This window comes from Protomyctophum bolini (assembly GCF_963924005.1).
Source record: "Protomyctophum bolini genome assembly, chromosome: 13".
NCBI lineage: Eukaryota > Metazoa > Chordata > Actinopteri > Myctophiformes > Myctophidae > Protomyctophum > Protomyctophum bolini.
The window spans coordinates 5327471-5349547 of record NC_137874.1 but is presented as its reverse complement, the minus strand read 5'-3'; the positions used below and the strand labels follow the sequence as shown (position 1 = coordinate 5349547).

Here is a 22077-nt window from a genome sequence, read left to right as displayed (position 1 = left end):
TGTCCTTGAACTTAAAACACATCTAACTCTATAAGCAAACATAGTGACAAATACAGCAAATATAAGGGCGGATCCAATATTATTATAGCATATCATGGTTATTGGTTAATCTGTTTATTAAAACAATGTCATGAATACTGTTACCATAGAATTACAACCAGACAATTCCACTGATTATCTGGTTATGTTCAGGCCTTATGCCCATCACATAATAGACTGTGGTGTGGTGGTCACTCACAGTAGCTTAGGCCAACATTTCCACATCTGTTCATTCATTAACAGGGTTAACAGACTTTCTAATGCATAATTGGGCACGACGCAGTCACGTAGTCACTCTCTCACAGAGATACCGATAGTCCAACTTTCCCATCAAATAAAGTATTTTGACGCACGCCGTTCGCAGACGGTGTGAAATGACCTTGAGAGTGTACAGATGTATCCAAATGTTCCATCCATTTGTATACACTCCCGAGTTACAATGGGATACATTAACAGGAAAGGATTTTTTATTGTCTAGGAGTGGCTTATAACATAACACGGGACAAAAACATATTAAACGAAATTTAAGACAATTTATTAAAATGTATTTTATAATACACAATGTATTAGTTTTCTGGTTAATACTACCCTGGTGGACCATTGATGACAGTGGATATACTGTAGGTTCAAGGAGGGCATTAGGCAATAACATTTAAAGGGCTGCAATGATTCTTACATTCAATTTCTAACAATATTTCAATGCTAACAAGCATCAAAAAACAGTATTTCCCACTGTGAGCAACTGTTTGAAATTATCTGAATGCAATGTTATACATAAAAAAAAATATATAAAATAAACTGTGTTCCACCTGCCCAGAATGTACTGTAAATTCACATTTCCAAGTTTGGATCTGTTGCCTATAATGCTGCTATAGGCTGGTGCGTCACAGGAGCAGCTCGGACACTTTAAGCCTTTTTTTATTCAGGTTCTGGTACAAGAAATGACTGACGATTCCACCTTGCAATCTTCATGTCTCCGGCTTAAACTGTCCGAGCTGATCCAGTGTCGATCCCTTCTCCTTTCGGCATTCATTTTATATAGTAATAATGAATAGTGATATGACAGGAAAGGTTTTACCCCATCAAGAGTGAACCTGAAACCAATCAATCAACCGCAACTAATGAATCCGCCGTCGTCGTCGTCGTCATCATCATCCTCCTCCTCCTCCTCCTCTTCTCCACTGTCTCCCTCCTCTTCATCATCTCCACTGCTTGCCTTCTCCACTGTTTTCAGATGAATTGCCTCCTCGAGGTTACTGATGAACCCCACAAACACATAACATGCATGAACCCCCACGCTGTTAGGGCTTCAACTTTAACTATTAGGGCGTTTCCTCACAATTATTCTATAGATTCATTTTTCAATTAATAGAATAATCGAGATGCATATTTATAAAAAAATAATTACAAAACAAATCGATGAACAACTTAAGCATTATTTGTCGCACAATGGGATCGTGCAAAAATAAGTTAAAATAGCTCAAAACATTGGTTACACTTTTTTTCTTTTTAACTATAAACTATTCGCCTATAACATGCCCAAATAGGGATACTAATGGATTATTTAATTAAATTATTGATTATCGCTAGTATGTCTTACAATTGGTTGAAAGGATTAGTTCGATTAACTCTTGCGTCCCAAGATGCATCCCAAAATAACTCTGCTTCCCATCATGCACCTGTAACCCAGTGTCAATGCGCGTGTCACGTGATCGGCCGTAGCCAATCGGAAGAAGGAAACACAGGTCAGGAGAGTCCAGTTCATGTTTCTGGGCGGTTTTAAAAGGGATGACCTTTTTCGCAGAGCCTGGGAGTCGATGGTCGCTGAGGGGGCACTTGTTAGGTTAGGGTTAGGTTTAGGCATAGTCTTTGTGAGGTTAGGGTTAGGTTTAGTCATAGTCTTTGTGAGGTTAGGGTTAGGTTTAGGCATAGTTTTTGTGAGGTTATACAACACCGCCCTATTAGTAGTATCCGGCGCTGTAAAACAAGGGTCCCATCAGTGCCCATCGAAACCGAGGCTCTGCGTAAAAGGTAGTCCCGGTTTTAAAAGGCCGTTTTCTCTGAATCTAGTCTAGGCAGCATCTGCGGTGATTGAACAGAAACAGCCCTGCAGAAAAACACCAACTGACTGCGTTTCCTTCTTGCACCCCTAGATGGATATCCCATCCAAGATGTAATAAATGAAACAAAGCTGTGTTAGTTTACCTCACCAAACGTCCAAAAGCAGAACAGAAAGAAACCACGGAGAATCCAGACTTCTTGATTTGGAATGAACCCATACATAGTATCTTACCTCCAGACCACCACAAAGAACTGATGCAAGGGGTCAATCAGTGGACACATGATTACTATATTAGTTAATTTATCATCATCATAAAAAAAGATAGTCAATCGTAAAGTAAAAAAACCTTTAATACCAGGCTACTTCATAATAGAGTATACTGTGAGTGGCTTGGGCTCATCTTCCTTTTGAGTATGGATGTTTTTCCACTTTGTTGAACCAACAAGACCATTCTAACAATGCCCTGGTATAGCTCTCCTGTTTTTCTATTTTATCATCAAAAACATCATAGTCACTGGCCTTGAGGCACTCATTTCTTCTTATACTGTATAGTATGTTCACAGTTGAAGGTAGGTAGGTTGTCTGTTATGTTGAAATAAATCTTATTTTGGCTGTATTTGTGTTTTGTTTTTGTCAAAGTAAGGAAAACCTTCATCTGCACCTGCTTTTGTCCTCTGCACTTAACTTAAACCCACAGACACAGGCACATAAGGCAGACACAATTAATTAAGCATAAGGCAAAAATAACTGACCATCCTCAATTCACAGCAGTTAGACTAAGAGTATTTAGCTTACTTTTAAGGATCAATTTGCAGTCAAATTTGCACCAATTACATACTGTAGAGATACTATGTCATCCCATGAATGTGAGTAGATTTGAAAACAGATGACAAATTGTGTGGTTAAACATATTGCTTTAATAATAACCCTTTGTAGCATTCTTCATTTGTTGAAATTGTTGCTACGAGAGTAATTCAGTCATTTATAATAAAGGGCTGTGGTTTCCAAACCTTTTAGCTCAAGACCCAAAAGAATGATATGAAGATATGTCTCCCGGGACCCCAAACTAGTGAAAATAGCAAGAACTGTGCTTGTAGAACAGCCATTTTCACTGTTTCTTAAACATTTGTTTTCCAATTAATGGAATTTCTTGATTCTGATTATTTTTTACTTGTATTTATCAGATGATGATGATCTTTTTTTTATGAGTTTTGTGCATTTTTTAAATGATAATACAAAATAATGGCAGTCACTTTAAACGCGTTCGCGATCCACAAATGGTCCCCACCCAGTGTTTGGGAACCAGTCTAAGAGCCTCTTTAGTACTTGTAGCTCTACTGCTGTGAATTGAGGTCAGTGAACAAGCTTCAAGAACGGCACTTTTGTTAGAAAACTCCTCCCACCATATCCATGTCTGTACACTGTCTGTGACTTAAAAACAAATGATAAAAACCATGAAAATCAGTATAGTAAGAAGAACAGTAACTCTGTCTACAATCATTAAAAGGTTAAAAAAATATCCAGTGTGCTTAAAAGACCTGCCGTGTGATTAAAGTAAACAGTAAGAGCACATTAACCCTAATACTGGTGTAAACTACAAGACTTCTGGCAGGTTCACAATAGGGGGGGGGGGTCGGGGTGCATAGAAAAAAGGCCATTCCAAAACACCCAACCAGTCTTTCCACAAAGTCAACCCCTTGCAGACTCCGCACAACCCACCGGTGGAAGGAGGGAGGAAGAGGATGCAGGTGCTCGTCTCACCACACTGTGGGCTCTTTCCAGTCCTGCTCCCGTGCATGCAGCTCCACGTCCGTGTCGGACGACGGTCTCTTCCGGTAGTACTTCACCCACACGAATATGCCCAAAAGGATTAGGATTAACCCACAGGCTCCTCCCACCGCTGCGGCCAGGATTCCCAGGTCAGAAAGGGCCACTGCAAAGAGGCATACATACAGGCCACGACATCATCATCATCATCATCATCATCATACCCTGAAGATATGCAGGAACGCCCACTGAGTGACAAAAGAAAAAACTACTTTCTGGCATCGACAGCCCATCCATCCAAACAGAAAAGTCCTTATCTGATTGCATTAAAGATTAAACAACGTTAAACTCACTTTTCCACTCCCCTTTGCCAGTGAATTGCCATTCACTTTATGCATGCACATACCCTCTATTATGGCTGGGCAAATGTTTGCCTTGGTTATACGATTAATGATTTTCTTTTTTTTTTTAAACATAGTGAGGTAGCAAATCTATAAGCTCACAGTGTGTCGGGATATGACACGTGAGCTTGTAGATCGGTTATTTTTCGCCACTTTTTTTCCCTCCATGCCACCATTGTGCAATAGAATGAAGTATAAAACAGGCCATAAATTATGATATTTGCCTACACAGTTGGGTAAAGTAAAGATACAATTGTTGTGTCCATCAGCGGGACTTGCGAACTGACCTTTGCTGACGACCTTAAGCACGATCTCTCCATTTTTCCCGTGCACGTCTGGCTTGTTCTGCACCTGGCAGATGTAGGTGCCATTGAAGGTAGGCGCAACGTGATGCAGCGTGATGGAGGCGTCTCGCTTCGCAATGTCCCCTGACCACACGGCATGGTCTTTAAAACGCCCGCCTGTGGGAGGATATGACGTCTCCTGGTAGTAGTACACCTAGCACACGCACACACACACACACACACACACACACACACACACACACACACACACACACACACACACACACACACACACACACACACACACACACACACACACACACACACACACACACACACACACACACACACACACACACACACACATTAACAACGTGCAGATGCAACACAGGCAAAACAGCGTGGAATATTAAAATGTGTGCGTGGATTTCATAAAGATCTGTTTGTCACACACAGACTCCTCCGGTCCTGGGGTCAGGGGATGAAAGGTCCAGGATACAGTCACAGTGTTGGATGAAATCGGGAGTTTGGACTTGAAGGTGCATTTCAGTCTGACATTGGTCCCGTTCACTGCTTCCACCTCACTTGAAGTGAAGATCTCTATCCCGTTGACCGGCAGCAGCCCTGTGCAACAAGCCAGTGAGAGAGGACTTAACGGAACAGAAATGTACACAAAAGCAGATATGCACTCCTGCAAAGCTCTCTCTCCAACACACACACACACACACACACACACACACGTTAGTTAGCAGCAAACAAAGCTTTTTAGTTTGCTGCACGTACAGGTCTAGTTATAAAAATATGCGCACGCGCGCGCACGCACGCACACACACACACACACAGTACACTTTGCTAAATGAAACACATTTTATTCCAGATCACATACATTCATATTGTTTGCATTTCTGCTTAAAAGGAAGCCCAGTATAAATGTCAGGGAAAGAACAGGATAGAGCTTAAAGAGTGAGGTTGCCCACACCCACCCACGTGCCCCAGCTGACTCCTACCTACATTGAGCACAGCAACCCCCTTGCTGTCGCAGCCTGAGGCCACACACACACACACACACACACACACACACACACACACACACACAGGAGAACATGACCTTAATGTAAATTCTCACTCAAAACAACAGCTCACTCCTTCCTCTGTTTACTTAGCTAGTGAAGGCAAAAAGCCCACAAAAGTCCTTGACAGTTGGGGGAACTGCATTGCGATAACTTCCAGATAGCTATCCAGCCTTCACACTTCACCAGCCTTCATCAGTGACACACTGAAGAAGGCTGGATAGCCGAAACGTCTGTCATTCCATCATGCAAAAATAAAAACGCATTCTTGGTGTGTGCAACCCATTATCTTTATTTCTACAATGGGAGCTGCATTGCCTCATATCTCTGGTGTTCACTGGTTCTTGACTTGTATTTCTAAAATATGTTGCCGACAGTAAAATGGTGCCTAAAAACTCTTCATGAAGTTCATGAAGCTCTTTTTGCATGCAATCATTGCAGTCCCCCTGAAAAGAATTAAGTGATGGCTCATGACAACTTCATTGCTTTAGTTTCATTCAATTCAATAATAATAATTTATTTGCCATGTCAACAAGTTGATAGGAATTTGTCTTGGTTCATACTCAACATATACAGACAACCATAGATATACAAACAAGAAGGACAGTACAATACAAAAACAAAAACCAGCAGCATAGGAAATTACATTCAGTTTTGTGTGTGCTATATGCATGTACTATGAGATCAGATGTCTAATGGCTACGGGGTAACTGCTATCCCTGAAGCGACATGTTGAGCTCTGGATACTTCTATATCTCCTGCCTGATGGGAGGAGATTGAAGAGGTGATGTGCAGGATGGGAGTTGTCTGCAATGATTTTATTTGCCTTCCTAATTATTCTGGTGGAATAGAGTGAGGAAAGTGTAGGGAGGCTGCATCCTATGTTTTTTGATGCGCGACGTACTACTCTTTCCAGCTTTGATTTGTCTTGAGAGGTTGTGTGACCAAACCAGACAATGTACTATTACTTTACACCAGGACAATGCAATCGAATGGCAGATGATAGATACAGTGATGCCTGTGCTGTGTTCATGAGGATATTGGTACTGTATGTATGCCATTGCACACAGCTTAATCATTAATGACAGTACTGAGCCCAGAGGGTGAAAAGGGAGACTGCAGGAATGGAAATAGTAGATATGTTGTCCAAACAAAACTTCTTGGAATTTGTAGATTGACTACATTCAGTCAGAGGATCGTATGCCCTCTTTCTAAACAGAAAAGAAACATTTATCCTAATTCGTGTGTGTGGTTTATACAATAATAGATGGTTCGATATCGTTTATGGGTTCGTGAGACCATGGTGCTGGCAATTAATGGGTGTTGCGCCACTGGTCACACTCACTGACCCATTGTGAGACCCATGACACTCCTTTTATGAGACTGCTCCTGAGGGGATTGGAAGACTGAAAAGACTGCAGTGAAGTCACATAAATGTATTTATATCATCTGCAGCTTGAGAGGCCAACCACTCTTAACAAGGTGAAATTAGATGTAATCATAGGTAACCGAGGGTCCCGAAAGGGGCTATGAATCAATCAATGCTATAGCCTAGTAGTCAGTTGCTTCTCATAAACTCAATAGTGCATACTGCATACACACATGACATGTCCACATCAACTAAAATATCTGCAATGGGAAAAAAAATGTTAACCATTCCCAGTCACATTCCATCTTATATCTGACAACATCATGGCAACGAAGGCCTATTCATTTTTAACACTGTCTTCAACCAGAAAATCAAGACTCCTCACCAGTCCACACCCAGCCCACTGGAATTTGATTCAACAGTATCACTCCAATAAATAGTATGCATATAGAAACAGCTCCACTGAATAAGGCACATGCAGCAGTGTAGAAGTGTATATGTGTGTACAGTACCTCTCTATATGTTCTGATGAATTGAAAAAGGTGGACCCTGTTGTAAAACAAGTGTAATGAATAATGATTGATTGAAGTATTTATTAACAATTTGCAGAATTACAGTACATTTCAAGCACAACGCAATACAAAAACTGTTAACTGTGAGTGGACGACCCAATAAGCCCAATAAGTTTACAAGAGGGCCCAACCTTGTTCAATTCATCATAACATCTAGAGACACTTCTATATAGCCAAAATCATCATCATAAAGGAGGTAAAAAGGGAAAAGAAAACATATACAGTGAGGGGGAAAGGGGGTGTGTCGTACACAGTAACAGTCTTTGTATTGAGTTGTGCTGTCATGTGAAATGTACCCATTCTGCATTCCCAACTGTTAATGAATACTTCAATCAATCAATCAATCAAGAATCAATCAGCCTGATCTGAGCTTGAAGACTACTCAAGCAGAAGCGATCACAACTACGTAGGACAAGAAAACATCAGTGTAGTCTATAACTTATAGGCTTATTGCAACACTTTTGTTTTCCAACAACACAGGCTATGAAGTATATAAATCCAAATAAAGACGTTTAACTATATTAGGAAAGAAACTTAGACACATTTAAATTAAATTAAATTTACTGAGAATATTCGTGAGAGAGAGACACCACACATTGCTTGGAAGTTGGGAGTATCGTCTCAATACGAATCGCACGTATTGGAAATCATTGGTGTCAATAGTGTGCAAATAACATAATGTTTGCTAAACACTTGTTAAACATAAGCAAATCCCACTAGAAGCACAAACAAGCACAAGGAAGTTCCTCAGCTCTCACCTGGCAGCACCACGTATCCTCCCCCCAAAAGAACACACATCTGAATCCATATCCGATACATAGGCCTGTTTATTTATTCTGCCCTTCTAACACCAGGCAGGTAAACCGTCTATTCAAGTCCCGGGCATGTAAATAAGTTTAGCGACTCGACAATCATGAACGTGTTTCCGTGCAGAATGGCGAACTGACGGAAGTGTGTACTGTGTGTAGTGACTGTAGCAGATTACGCATTTGGAGAAACAGTCACCCACCCCCCCCCCACACACACACACACACACACACACACCTTTCAGTCCTGCCTTCTGGGCGGACGTTTATGGCACCTGCATTCTGTAGAACCTGTTTCTGCAGCAGAGCCACACCGGCACGTTTGGTTTCATATTTTCTACACGTTGGCGACACCGTTTGGAATAATAGTAGTAATCCCCTCATCAACGATTGGGGGAAATTGCTGCTGTATTATTTCCCCATAATAAGACCAGATAAAGTGTAGCCTACACCCTACATTGAATAATTATGTCAAAAGATTTCTCCCTAGACTATTTGCTGCCATCTCGTGGCCAAGCTGCCGCATTACAAGAATAGCGGATTCTGATCTAATGTTGAATCTAAATTAGTATATGCTGCAGACTAGCAGCAGAGGCCCTCAGATTCTCCGAGATACCCAATTAGAACAAAACGAAACCATGTTTTTTTTCTTCGGGGTCCTAACGGGTTCTCCCCCTTTTGTCACCGTTTACGAAGAGAGAATAAAATATGAGACCCTTTGTTGTCACCGTCTACACATAGCTGTCAAGCGTGGCAAATTAATATTCCCCGAAAAAATATTTACTAGTTTCTATTATTACTTAAATAGAAGGTGGTAGCCTGGTAGGTGGGTGGTAGTGATTTATTATGAACAACAAAGACTACTCTCCCGCGGGTCCCGCCCATGATCCAGTTCGCGCGAGTTGTGTCATGTCAGTTTCAGGGGGGGGGCGTAGGAGGACTGTAGGACAGGACGGGACATCTTTTCCCTTTGGGGCCGACGGCTCTTTCCTCTTTGATGTGTTAGCTCGAGTCTGCAATCTGCATGCTCCTGACTGAGTCCTGGCCCTCCTTTTGTTGTCTCTAGCGACCACCACCACCAGCTAAAACATTAACGGTAAAGCATCACCGTTACATCATCATCATCATCATAGCAGCAGCACCGCTGGGACATCGACCGAGGCGAGGCGAGGACAGAAGTGCTGCTTTAGCTCCTCCTTGGGCGTAGTGTGTTTGTTCTGAAGGAGCTGCAGAGGGACGACAACTATCAGCCTGCAGGTATCTAGACAACTTGAACCATGGAACTAACTAACTATAGTTACACCGATGGTAGTTCGTGGTCAGCAGAATTGCACCATTTCTCTCTCTCTCTCTCTCTCTCTCTCTCTCTCTCTCTCTCTCTGGTCTGCAGTGATTAGCTGTAGCATAGCAAGCTAAAAGTGTACATGGTACTGTTACTGCACAGTGTGCGCCACTGTATGGTCTGGTCCATATAGCCTTATAATGCCTTAATTCTACCTTGCATTAGGCAGAATTAAGCATTAGGGCTATGGATAAGAGCTACTAAACACGTGCCATATTGGAATTGGTGTATTCAACTGTCTGCATTTATGTAACGGTTACGGTAATAACAACATGCTGCATTGTATTTGTAATAGTCATACCATCGTTTCCTGGTGCGACGTTCTGCAGTCGGTGCAAAATATGTGTAATTTGAACGTATTAACCCTACTATAGAATTCCCTCATTCAGTAATGGTCAGCATCACCGTTATGCCATTGCACTGCAGTGTGTGTGTTGATGGGTGAGAAATAACAATACGGATATATAATATGTCCATATTCTTATAGGATGAGTGACCATGACCATGACATGAATCCAGCTGCAGTAGCCCAGGCAGTGGAGGACGTGCTAGGAGATGGACGCTGGATGTCACTGGTGGGTAGCTAGCTAAATAGTCTGTCAATAAATAATCCGCTCACACAACAGCAATTCCCTGTTTTATATTAAAAAAAAGGTTACAGGATTGATTGATTTGACTGAACAGTTTGCAGAATGACAGTACATTTCAAGTACAACTCGATACAAAAACTGTTAACTGTGTGAGTGGACGACGCCATAAAGCATTACACTTGTTTACAATAGGGCCCACCATTTTCAATTCATCAAAACATTTAGAGATGTACGAATATACACTTCTATATAGAACAGGAAATCCTCATAGAGGAGGTAAAAAAGGGAAAAGAAACGTATACAGCGAGGGGGAAAGGGGTGGAATAACAATATATTAATTTCACAAATAAATGAGCATTCACATTTTTAACTGGTTGAGTGTCCCCTCAGCTGCCTGAAAAAATATTTTCTGTTTATTAAAGGACCACTTTTCAACCTATCTTCATATAATAGGTCCTTTCTAATAATCATGAAAAAATGGCACAATTTCTTTCTACTCGGTCTGTGTCTCATAGGAGGGCTGTGGGCAGTTCAGAAACCGTCTTCCAGTGACATCATCGATGGGGAATACAAGCTATTAGAAACTGCAGGCTTTCTAGTCCTGAAAAGTTGCAATGCAAAAATGGAAGCCATCGTTCTCACGATAATGAAAATCTAAACATTTTTGTAAAAAAATCTTGTTTCAAAAAATATCTGCCTAATGATGATGTCACTGGAAGACGGTTTCTAAACTGCCCACAGCCCTCCTATGAGACACAGACTGAGTAGAAAAAAATCGTGACATTTTATCATGATTATTAGTGAGGACCTATTATATGAAGATGGGTTGTAAAGTGGTGAAGTGGTCCTTTAAAGAACTGGAGAGACAGGTCTAACACTGTTACTGAACATACATACACTTAGCCTAAAGGAATGATTACTATCAGACTATAGTGCTTTTACCTTTTTATTTTTTATTTTTTATCCTACCTTTTTTATTTGACATTAGTAAATAAATACATATACCGGTAAGTAATTACAGAGTGATAAAACATGTTGGGTTGTTTCTTGAGCAGAATGGGCACATAATGTTTGTAAACCCACTGCATTAACAACATAATTCCAAGTCCAACCCTGTTGTCGTGACCAAGTTGTCTCTTTTGCAGCATACACGATTTGTACAGGAGTGTAAAGATGCTGAACCAGATGTGCTTTTTGTCGGAGACTCTATGGTTCAGCTTATGCAGCAGTATGAGGTGAGAGAAGATGGGTCCATTTGTTTATATTTGTACAAATGGATGAATTACCACTGATGTTTTTACTACTTGCCTTTGTATAACACATCATTTGACTGATCACATGGTGTGTGTGTGTGTGTGTGTGTGTGTGTGTGTGTGTGTGTGTGTGTGTGTGTGTGAGTGACTGCTTGTGTATTGTGTGAAATGTTCAGGAAGACCAAATCGGTACCAAAATGAGGGAACTCTTATGAAATTCTCACTTGTCCAATGTCCAGTATCTCTCAAATAGATATGACTTACATTTGTGATTTCACAATGTACGGACATGAACATTATATTATTTAACTAAACCGAGGACATTATAGACATTATTGGAAGTTTGCTATTAATTATGTTCTGGCATTGGTTTTGAGCCGTATCGGTGTGAGTTGCTTCTCATTTCCAGCTATGCATTTTAACGTTTATTGCCCAAAAGGAAGATCATAGTGAGTGAATGTCTAAGCATTCCAGCATTGTGTGATAGTCTCACGTGGTCAGATGACCCACTGGAATCACAAGTCAGCATGTCTGGGTTTTGCCAGAGGGGGAAAAAAAAAAGCCTGCATCGGAAGCTTCTGATTGGCTTACACTGGGGCTCTACAAGCCAAGGGACAGATGTATTTCCCTGAGGTTTGTTTTGACTCTGGGAAGTGGCCACACAGTCCAGGGGTTCCACACATGGTGTAGAAGTCTAGAGTATAAGGTCATTAATAAGAAGTACTACAGTTGCGTAACGTTTCAACAAGTTTGTTCAGAGTTAACTGACCAAAAGGCAAAATGTTAGGTTTCTTTGCCTATTAATCCTGTGCTCCAGAGTCCAGACATAATTAAAATGTAAAAGTTACAAGATTGACACTGACATCGCTTAGTGGGTTCGAGTCCAGTTCCTGAATCCTGACTAACTTGCTGCATTTCTCTCCCCATCTCTCTCTCTCTCACTCTCTCTCTCTCTCTCTCTCTCCCCCTGTTTCCTGTCTGTCTCTACCGTGCAACTATATATATTTTTTAAAGCCCCAAAAAATAAATATCAGGGAGGTTCAGCTCATGTAAAAAATCTGATTTAGAATCATGCAATAACATGGTATGTGTTGGTCTTAATAAAGCAGGCATTCCAATGCAACCCATGTGCAATATGTTCTGCTGTCCATATACAGGTCTGGAGAGAGTTATTCTCTCCTCTCCATGCTCTAAACTTTGGCATCGGGGGAGACACCACCTGTAACGTGCTGTGGAGGCTGCAGAATGGAGAGCTGGAGAACATTAGGCCCAAGGTGAGAAAGAACACACTGTTCAGAGCCAGAAGGGACAAACTTGTACCAAGGAGAGGTAGAAACTGAATTAATTCTTATTCTTAATATTAATAGCCCATTCATTGACTAACATCAATGCATGGTACGATGTACTTGACAATATTCCCAGCAAGCCAAATGACGCCATGATGACGTCCAGAACTAGGCCAGATCACGGCCCATACGGGGGTGATCTTTACGTCATTTCCAGGACGCCTTTCACCAGTTAAAATAGCTTATTCTGGGCCAGATCTGACTTATGGTATGACACAAGTTGATCTGTAGCCTCGATCGGACTCTCTCTGGACATCCGTCTTAGTGGGCAGAATTTATGTCGGTTGAAATCGGGTGATGTTCTGGGCCAGATCGGACTAGTGTTGATTTGACTTGATCTGGAACCCCCAATCTGGGCGTCACTAATTTGGCGAGGTCCTGACCGTGCTTGCTTACTAGACCAGTGTGGTTCCCAAAAAGACCCAAAAGATAAATAGACTTTTGCCCGGGACACCAACAAGCTCACAACGCCGTCACTTCGTGCCACGGTGTGAGCTTGTAGATCGGCTATTTTCCCCTACTTTTTAAACATTTGTTTTCTAATTTATGGAATTTCTTAGATTTATTTAATGTAAATAATAATAAAAAATAAAAAAAATCATGAAATGTTTAGTTTTTTTACACATATATATATTTAAAATAATAATTAAAAACTAAATATAGGAAACCAAAAATAAAGGGACCCATAAAAATGTGTCCACGACCCACAAATGTGTGCCGAGCATGTGTGACGTGAGGGTGTCCTTCACCCTTGGAAATATAGTAGACTGAAGACGGCACTTCATGCTGACCTGGTACGGTATGGCATACATTTTTATGAATCGCCACCATTCATAGAAATGTCATTTGGGTAACCAATTTTGTTATTTAGGAACAGGGAAGCATTATGTCAAGCACTGATGTCCCGCAGCTGACGTACAAGATACCAAGTAGATAGCCTTTGCACCTTCTGTTGCTGCATGCCAGATTTTCATATCAAAAGTAGAACAAAGTTGTGACTGACTGACTGACATGACTGGTTTGGTTATTCATGCACGTTTGCTCTTGAAACTGCTGTCGTCAGCCCTGCATAAGGTGGCGGCCCCCTTCACTCAACACATCCATTATTCAGTGCATTGCAGCCTAATTTATAGTATGTTGCCCACCAAAAAGAACGGACACATCACATCGAAGCCCTTTTTTAGCTTGTTATTTCTGTACTTCTTGGCAAGGGACACCCTTGTGCAATGGAGTATAAATTAAGCTTAACAGTCAACTTTTGAATGTAATAACTGCGACCATAGGTTACATTTAATATGAAAACCTGCATCTCCCACTGGTACCGTACACCCGGTAAAGAAATTACAGCTTGTGACTGTAACATAAGCTTTCGCTATCTTTGTGTATAAATATGGTCAGATCTCATCCGTCTGTCTCAGCAGTGAAGTGCTCGACCTCTCAGACCTGTATGCTTGATGTACTTCTTGATATCATGCAATACACGTATAACTTATAGTATGTCAAATGTCTCTGACTACTTCAGCCTCAGCATCCTGATTGATCCAGAATTCCTCGACAGTAAACGTTAATGTAACATTTGTTTGCATTTCAAATGCGTGTGAAAGGTCTAGAGACACAAAACGTCCCTGCAAAAAGGAAGGGTTGATTTTCAAATTACATTAAAACGTCCATGACTAACTCCACAGTGATTTGTTACGCTCTAAAAAATAAACGGAAAATGGTCTGTTTATGTATGATGATTTATGGCCAAAGCTGTGACGGTGACATGGATTGATACCAATATGTTCAGTTTTAACCCATTCTGACCTGAGATCAGATTCAAAAAATGTCACAGTCGTTCTTCGATTTTTCAAAAATAGCAGACCTACAAGCTCGTAGCGCGCCACTCGGTGGCGCACTATGAGCTTGTAGATCTGCTATTTTTCAATAGCTAAAGCATAACATGATGCCGACACCAAAATGGGTGCCCGGTCAGAATGGGTTGTTAAACACTGCATTCAGCAGGAATAAACTCTGAATCCTACCTCAGCAGCCATTGGCTATATAAATAAACCTGAGTTTATTAGTGTTGTGTTTCTAATTGGACCCTCGTCTGGTTCTGGCAGACCGGTAGTGTGTGTGCAGGCTGGGTGGTGTGTGACAATCCGGTTGAATTATTCCTTTGGTACGGCGGCGGTCGACGGGTCCGGGAGAACAAAATTAAATAACGGGACACTAGACTGTATCACGCCAAGGGTTCACAAGATTTATTATACACACAGGAAATATATAGCTGTTGGATCCTAATGACGTGACTAACAATCACTGAGACATAACAATCCCTAGCTGCAGCAAGTTGACCTTGCTTTCTGAGATGTCTCCAGTAGCTAACTATAAAGTATGCTTACAGGCAATACACAATACATATCCAAGTACATTGTGTATTCACGTACAAGTACACAGCCATGGGCAATCGGATCATAACGTAACAATTAGTTCTATCCTAAATAACGGGGACTGACTAAGAATAATTTCATGGCGAAGGCTGACCAGCCTGGTTGCTATCTATACCCTGGCGACCAGTGACCCAACAGAATATGTCTCCCGTTTGTCCTCCGGTGCAGGCGGTGGTGCTGTGGGTAGGAACCAACAATCATGAACACACAGCGGAGCAAGTTGCAGGGGGTGTTCTTTCCATCGCAGAGCTGCTCACCTCTCGCTTTCCCAAGGCAAAAGTAGTTGTACTGGTAAGTTGTTATTTACTTGATGTCATACATTTACATCTCTGTAGAGCTAAAGGGAACGCTTTGACTGGTAAATTATATACAGTGGCTATAAAATGGGGGAAAAAGCATTCACACCAATGACTACTACTCACATTTTAATGTGCTACAAAGTCAATTGTAGGCACACCTGCATTTCAACAAATTGTCTACAATTTCCTTTTTGTTGTTCTGAGGCAAGACAAGGCAAGTGTATTTATAATAGCACCTGTCAACGCGGCAAATCAAAACGGTTTACATAAGTGGGTGGATGTGTGTGTGCTTTGTTTGTTTCCGTTCCCAAAACATTAAGACATAGAGGATTAAGAGTGCAAAAGAAACGCATAAAAGGACTTTTGAAAGTGGAAAAATAAGAATAAAACCACAATGCAGAAGAAAATATCAAAATATTATAAGGCAAACGGAAAGGTCTACATTACAAACTCACAAGCTTATACAGTATGCTATTTTTCTACTTTAAGTGAAATGTTTTATTTTAGGGATACCATGGGGTTAACATTATCAGAGATCCGGTCTAGGTGTTTTTTAGACTGGATGATAAAAAAAAGTCTCTTATTCCAGTCGCGTTGTTTTGGTCCCCCCCGTTTGTTTTTCGTCTCGCCAATCGCTACGAGTTGGAATAAAAGATGGATATACCAAACGAACTATTCCAATAAGTACTTGAAGAAACTCATCCGCCACATCAAGGCTTTTATTGGGTAGACCATATACAGGGAACAAAGTCTTATGCACACTGGCTCAATGAATTCAAGAAAACATGCATAAAGTGCATAAAGACGTCTGCACTTGCAATACGAACACTTTATTTTTGGCAACGTTTCGGCCAAAGACCTTCAGGCATCCGAGTAGGGCCATAAAGTTACGATGACCTTGATCGCTGGGAATTATTTTGGGGCAATTCTGATTCCGGTTTTGGGGGGTTCCGGCCTGATGACTACAAACCATGACGCGAGTTATCATCCACTCCCGACCTGATCATGAACCCCAAATGGTATGCACCCCAGGCTTCATGAACCCCAAATGGTGTGCCTCCCAGGCTAAGTAATCCATAATTAATTTCAGGGTTTGCTGCCACGCGGGGAGCTGCCCAACCCACTGCGAGAAAAGAACGCCGCCGTGAACGGGTTTCTCCGCTCCTGGCTGCCGCGGCTGCGCCAGGCTCAGTTCTTGGACGTGGGAGCGTGGTTCGTGCACTCCGACGGAGCCATCACGACCCGGGACATGTTTGACTTCCTGCACCTGACGCAGGCGGCCTACCGCACCATATCCAAGCCCATCTGTGACCTTCTGCTGCAGATACTGGAGGAGACGCCCGAGGAGAGAAGGCCTTCGCTTGTTGTTTGAGGGGAGACTGTATAGCCGAGGAAGACACTCGGCCAGAGGCATGCCTCACCTACTGCTGTAGAGGAAGGTGCAGGGAGGCATGCCCCTGGCTTCTTGAGGGGGAAAGGGCTTACTCATAAGAGGGGGCCCGTGATGAAGTCGGAGAGAAGAGAGGATAGGCCCCCTGGTATGGGTGAGCCCATACAAAGGAGAGTGGGAACAAATGCATGAATACGGAGTCGGAGTATGCCGAAAGAGACTTACTGATTTCGAGCCTGTGACTGCAGTAGTAGCACTATTGCAAGAGGACAGTCTGAAACACTGTCAAATATGCTGAGACAATGGAAGACGACAATGACACACACACATGCATATTATAAATAATACACGGTCCTTGGGACATAGGGTGAGCTATTCATAGACCCTATGTAGATGACGTACTTCTCATTTTCTTCAAAAAATGACAGGGGCCTATACACCTGAAGTTATTGTACAGCATTGGCACAATGTAGCAAAAGAAAAGGCAAAAAGGCCATCAACACAAACATTTATTAAATGTACAAGTGTGGACACATGACATGACCAGTGAAGGGAGTGGACTAAAGAAAATATGTGTGCAGTGTGGTTACAACAATGCATTACAAATGCACAATCATGCATTATAGTAAATTGTAATTGGTAGGGAAAACTACATGAACAACTTTACCGTAATCACTGTATTTGTTTAGGTAGGCAGTCCAATACTGGCCACTCAAACCATTTTTGGAAAGTTTAAGGCTACTGTTTCAGAAGACGGGGTCAACTAGCTTTCATCTGGAAATGGATTTTGTGCTACAGATGTCTTGCATATTAGCCAAATCCTCATAATTAAAAGAGTTGCATATATATTTTCTTTAGGTGTATATATACAGGATCAGTCGGAAACAACCAGGTTTAATACCGGACATTTGTTAACGGTAGTTAACATGGTAGTTAACGTAGTGGCCCTATTGGTGTACCAAAACCCTTTGTGAACCCTAAACACAAGAGCAACAGGGTATATCCTACATCAGGTAGCTAAAGATGATGCCAGCTTTACAAGTTCTTCTCTTCAACAACTAAAATACAAATGATAGACGAAGATATGATTTATTGTCGTCTGATAGCCAGGGACATATAATCCCCCGATACAATACATAATTGCGTGAAGGATGAATCAAAATTCATTCCCATCAGTTGTCTAAAGTGCCTCTCTCGAAGAGAGTCATATGGGGTCCGAGACACTTGGTGGCGCTGGAGCACAGAACAAAACATAAACTCACGAGCTAATTTATTGGTTCGTGGAGCTGTCACTCAAGGCGGCGCCTCCGGTCCTGACCCGCAGGTATAAAACCGGTGGGCGTACACGCCGAGTCATTCCTACATTTTTCTGCGCTTGGATGCACACAGCACAACGAGTACACCAAAGTTCACACCGGCTGTTGAAGTTGTATTTTCCCGAAAGACGGACGAGTCTAAAACCGACTTGTACCGCGGGGATTCGCAGCCACAAGAAGGTGTTTTTCTCTCTACGAGCTATTAAGCAGATAAGTCAAATAAGACTCATAACACAAGTGAGCCTGCCCGGCGGCTTGTTGTTCTATCTTCCCTCTCATTACCCTCTAGCTAGCGTTGTTAGCTGTCAGCTAGCTCCGTCAGCCTGTCTGTGGTTTAGCTTCAGCGTTGCTGCCGCCTCTTTTCTCCACGGCTAGCCTCTCGTTAGTCGCTGACTAATCTGAGTCCTAGCCGCAGCCCGCAGCCTCGCTTCTACACCTCTCGGTGACGGCGGGCATACCGGTACGTTACGGCCATACCACCCTGAACACGCCCGATCTCGGAAGCTAAGCAGGGTCCGGCCTGGTTAGTACTTGGATGGGAGACCGCCTGGGAATATCAGGCGCTGTAAGCGTCTACATCTACCGCAGGCTAGACGGGCCGCATTCTCAACCCTTCCCCACTCTCTCTCAACCCTTCCCCGCATTGGGGACAAGAAAAGGGTCTCCCTGGCTCCCTCCATTACACGGTGGGCCAGCAACAACACGTGGGGTAGCCTTCAGCCGTCGACTGAAGGCTAACCACTGTGTGTGTTCCGCTTCACGTTACCCTCTATAGTAGGGGAGTTAAGTGAGAAAAATATTTTTATTTAGTAGTGGTGCTAAATAAATAATTTTTTTTTTTTTTTTTTTATATCTTAAAATGAAATAAAAAAAGGGGTTTTGAGAATAAGACAAGGAACAAGCCATCTCCACCATGGCTACAGATGGCCACGATGATGGACCCCTTCCAAGGCTCTGTTTCAACAGGGTTTGTAACAACCTCTTGACTAAAGAAGTTTCCACTTGGGCTACTGATTCTTCCTCAGACTACAACCAATACCCAAGATGGCCTGCGGGGGTGGCGACAGCCCTCCCCAATTCCCAGTGGTGCACCACGAGTCCTACTCTTCTACTCCACCACCACTTTTCTTTTTATCCGGTTTTTGTGAGTTACAGACAGCTTTTCCTCACAACAATTTTGTTATAGTATATATTATTATTATATAATGATATTATATTATAACTTAAAAGTGAAGTGCTTCTACAATGTCTTGGACTGCTGGTTCCTTCTTCAAGCTACACCAACACCCAAGATGGCCTGCGGGGGTGATAAAGGCCGCCAACAACAAGCTCCACACGCTCTTCACCGCACTGGTAAACAGACCTGTGGAGCCAGACCCAAGACATCAGCCAGGCCTCGCCGGCTTGCTCTGGGTGCTGCTCTCCCTCCAGCGGGATCTAGTCAGCCCACCACCTCGTCCTCTCTCTTCAGACCCCTCAACCTCGACGCGTCTCAGAGACACCGTGACGAGTCCTTCCTGGGCTCCTCCCCTGCCGGGAAGGCGGCTCGGACCGCCAACAACAAGCTCCACATGCTCTTCACCTCACTGGTAAACAGGCCTTGGAGCCAGACCCAAGACATCAGCCAGGCCTCGCCGGCTTGCTCTGGGTGCTGCTCTCCCTCCAGCGGGAGGCCTCCACCGACACTGCTACTACTTCACGCAGCGGCCGAAGGCACGAGTCTCACTCGACGTGACGACCCTCGACAACCGACTGCTTCCCTCAACATTACAGGTATGTACATTGTGAAGCTAGGTTTGTTTAGCTGTTTAGCTAACCTTTTCGAGGTCGGGAGTAGCAACCTCATTGGATGGCCGACGCCACCCTAGAATGTTTAGCATTCCAGTTAGGCTGTTTTCAAGGTGCCACACCAACTCGTCTATGACATAGCCATAGCATCGGAGCTACTTCGGCTATTGTCTCACGCTGCTCTCATACGGTCACTGAATGCCTCACGTTGCTGTCCAACAGCCAACGTGACGGCTGCCAGGATTACGACCGGCACAGCGTCTTTGGAGGGGCCGATCGGACCCTGCAACTCCGTCTCCAGGAGGAGCGTGCTCAGACGCTTTCCCATGCCTTGGGCCCCGTCCAGGGTGTAGCAGCCCCAGACTGCACACCGGGACCGCTCCCCAAAGAAAGGCAAAAGCTCTTGACACAGATCCCCACCATGGGTGGGTCTGTGGCCAAGCTGCACAGTATGTACACGACAAAAATCACTGTCGGGGGACCACCGCTTCCCCTGTCCCAGGTTTTTCAGAGCACATTACACGGCTAGCTGGAAGGAGCCCATGACTCTCCCGGCTACCCCGCGACGCTCTCAATGCTTCAGAGCTCCCTTCTTCAGGAGAGGGGCCACGGCCCTACTCCTGAACAGTTGGCTAGAGTTCGTCTCCTACATGAGAAAATTGTGACCTTCACGTACTGACTCACCGACCTGACCGGCCTTATGGCCACCGCTTCCATCACCTCAGAGCATGCTAGGTGGCTGGAAGCCTCACCTGGTCTGGATCCCGTTGCCCAGAGAGAGTTTTCCGAGGGTGCTATCATCCCCGGAGGCCTCTTCAGAGGCGCACTCGAGAGGATCACCCTCAACGTGGAGGTGCAGCGTCCAGGCTGCGAGGCCCTGACCAGCAGCCGAAGTAACACACTCCCTACCCTCCCCCCATGCGCCGGGCCCAGCACCGGACGTAGCAGTCTCGGACTGCACGTCCAGTCCGCCCGCAATGCGCTTCTGGACCATGGCACAGGTGGGCGTCCTGGGCGTCCCTGTAGCCAGGTCCCTCGATATTGTTTGCACAAGTACAGCATTTTTTGTCTGTAGTACAGGCTATGCCACAATACAAAAAGACAACAAAACAATATCCACGGAGGGGGGGACATGAACCCACTGCCACGGGGGCCCCATGGGCCCCCCCCCGACGCAGTGGGGCAGGGCATAAGGTCAGTGGCGTACCAAAACGCCACTGGGGAGACGGGTCATGCCCAATTTTCTCCGACATGCTAGGGAACACTACCCCCAGGCGGGGCGTGCCTCCCATAGCCGGAGAGAACCCACTAGCCAAGCACCTGGCACAGTGGGAGTGGTGCGGAGCATCCCCGTGGATCCTCAACACCATAGCGAAGGGCTACAGACTCCAGTTCGCAGAACACCCCCAGCGTTTTCAGAGGTCGTCTTCACCAACGCCGGGGGTCCGGAGGGTCTGATTCTCCAACAGGAGATAGCTTCCTTGCTGGAGGAGGATGCCGTCAGAGAGGTACCCTTGGCCCAGCGTCGCAGCGGGCTCTACTCCCGCTACTTTCTGGTCAAGAAAAAGGGGGGGGGGGGTCTACGTCCCATCCTGGACCTGCGGATACTCAACAGGCACCTCAAGTCTTTTCAGTTCAAGATGCTGACGGCCGAGTCTCTGGTGCGCTCCATACGCCCAGGCGACTGGCTCACATCCATAGATCTAAAAGACGCCTATTTCCACATCCCTATTTACCCACCTCACAGGAAGTTCCTGCGGTTTGGGTTCCAAGAAAAGGCTTATGAGTACACGGTCCTTCCATTCGGGATGTCCCTCAGTCCCAGAGTGTTCCGTCCGCTGTACGGAGGCCGCTCTGGCACCCCTGAGACTTCTGGGTCTATGGGTGTCCAGTTACATAGACGGCTGTCTCCTATGTTCGGATTCAGCAGAGGAGGCCGCGAGGAACA

The 22077-nt window shown here is 43.9% G+C and overlaps 2 protein-coding genes across 2 annotated transcripts; one reads left to right on the top strand and one right to left on the bottom strand.

Moving 5' to 3' along the window:
* Positions 1 to 583: 583 nt before the first annotated feature.
* Positions 584 to 8538, bottom strand: mpzl2b (myelin protein zero-like 2b). Its single transcript, XM_080780598.1, has 5 exons — positions 8323 to 8538; positions 5008 to 5177; positions 4557 to 4767; positions 3863 to 4034; positions 584 to 1295 (listed from the first exon to the last, which is right to left on the bottom strand). Exons 1-5 carry the CDS (start codon positions 8381 to 8383, stop codon positions 1148 to 1150), a joined length of 762 nt encoding a protein of 253 aa, XP_080636724.1. The 5' UTR covers positions 8384 to 8538; the 3' UTR covers positions 584 to 1147.
* Positions 8539 to 9488: 950 nt separating this feature from the next.
* On the top strand, positions 9489 to 17871 carry pafah1b2 (platelet-activating factor acetylhydrolase 1b, catalytic subunit 2). The gene is made up of 6 exons (XM_080779386.1): positions 9489 to 9627; positions 10200 to 10287; positions 11448 to 11537; positions 12713 to 12829; positions 15505 to 15627; positions 16726 to 17871. The coding sequence occupies exons 2-6, from the start codon at positions 10201 to 10203 to the stop codon at positions 17005 to 17007; spliced, it is 699 nt and encodes a 232-aa protein (XP_080635512.1). The 5' UTR covers positions 9489 to 9627; position 10200; the 3' UTR covers positions 17008 to 17871.
* Positions 17872 to 22077: the final 4206 nt, after the last annotated feature.

Coding starts and splice junctions, on each gene's coding strand:
- pafah1b2 (XM_080779386.1), top strand. CDS start 10,201: ATGAGTGACCATGACCATGACATGAATCCAGCTGCAGTAGCCCAGGCA. Junction 10,288..11,447: donor ATGGACGCTGGATGTCACTG/GTGGGTAGCTAG, acceptor TCTCTTTTGCAG/CATACACGATTTGTACAGGA. Junction 15,628..16,725: donor AGGCAAAAGTAGTTGTACTG/GTAAGTTGTTAT, acceptor AATTAATTTCAG/GGTTTGCTGCCACGCGGGGA.
- mpzl2b (XM_080780598.1), bottom strand. CDS start 8,383: ATGTATCGGATATGGATTCAGATGTGTGTTCTTTTGGGGGGAGGATAC. Junction 5,178..8,322: donor AGGATACGTGGTGCTGCCAG/GTGAGAGCTGAG, acceptor CTTGTTGCACAG/GGCTGCTGCCGGTCAACGGG. Junction 4,035..4,556: donor GCTTAAGGTCGTCAGCAAAG/GTCAGTTCGCAA, acceptor GCCTCTTTGCAG/TGGCCCTTTCTGACCTGGGA.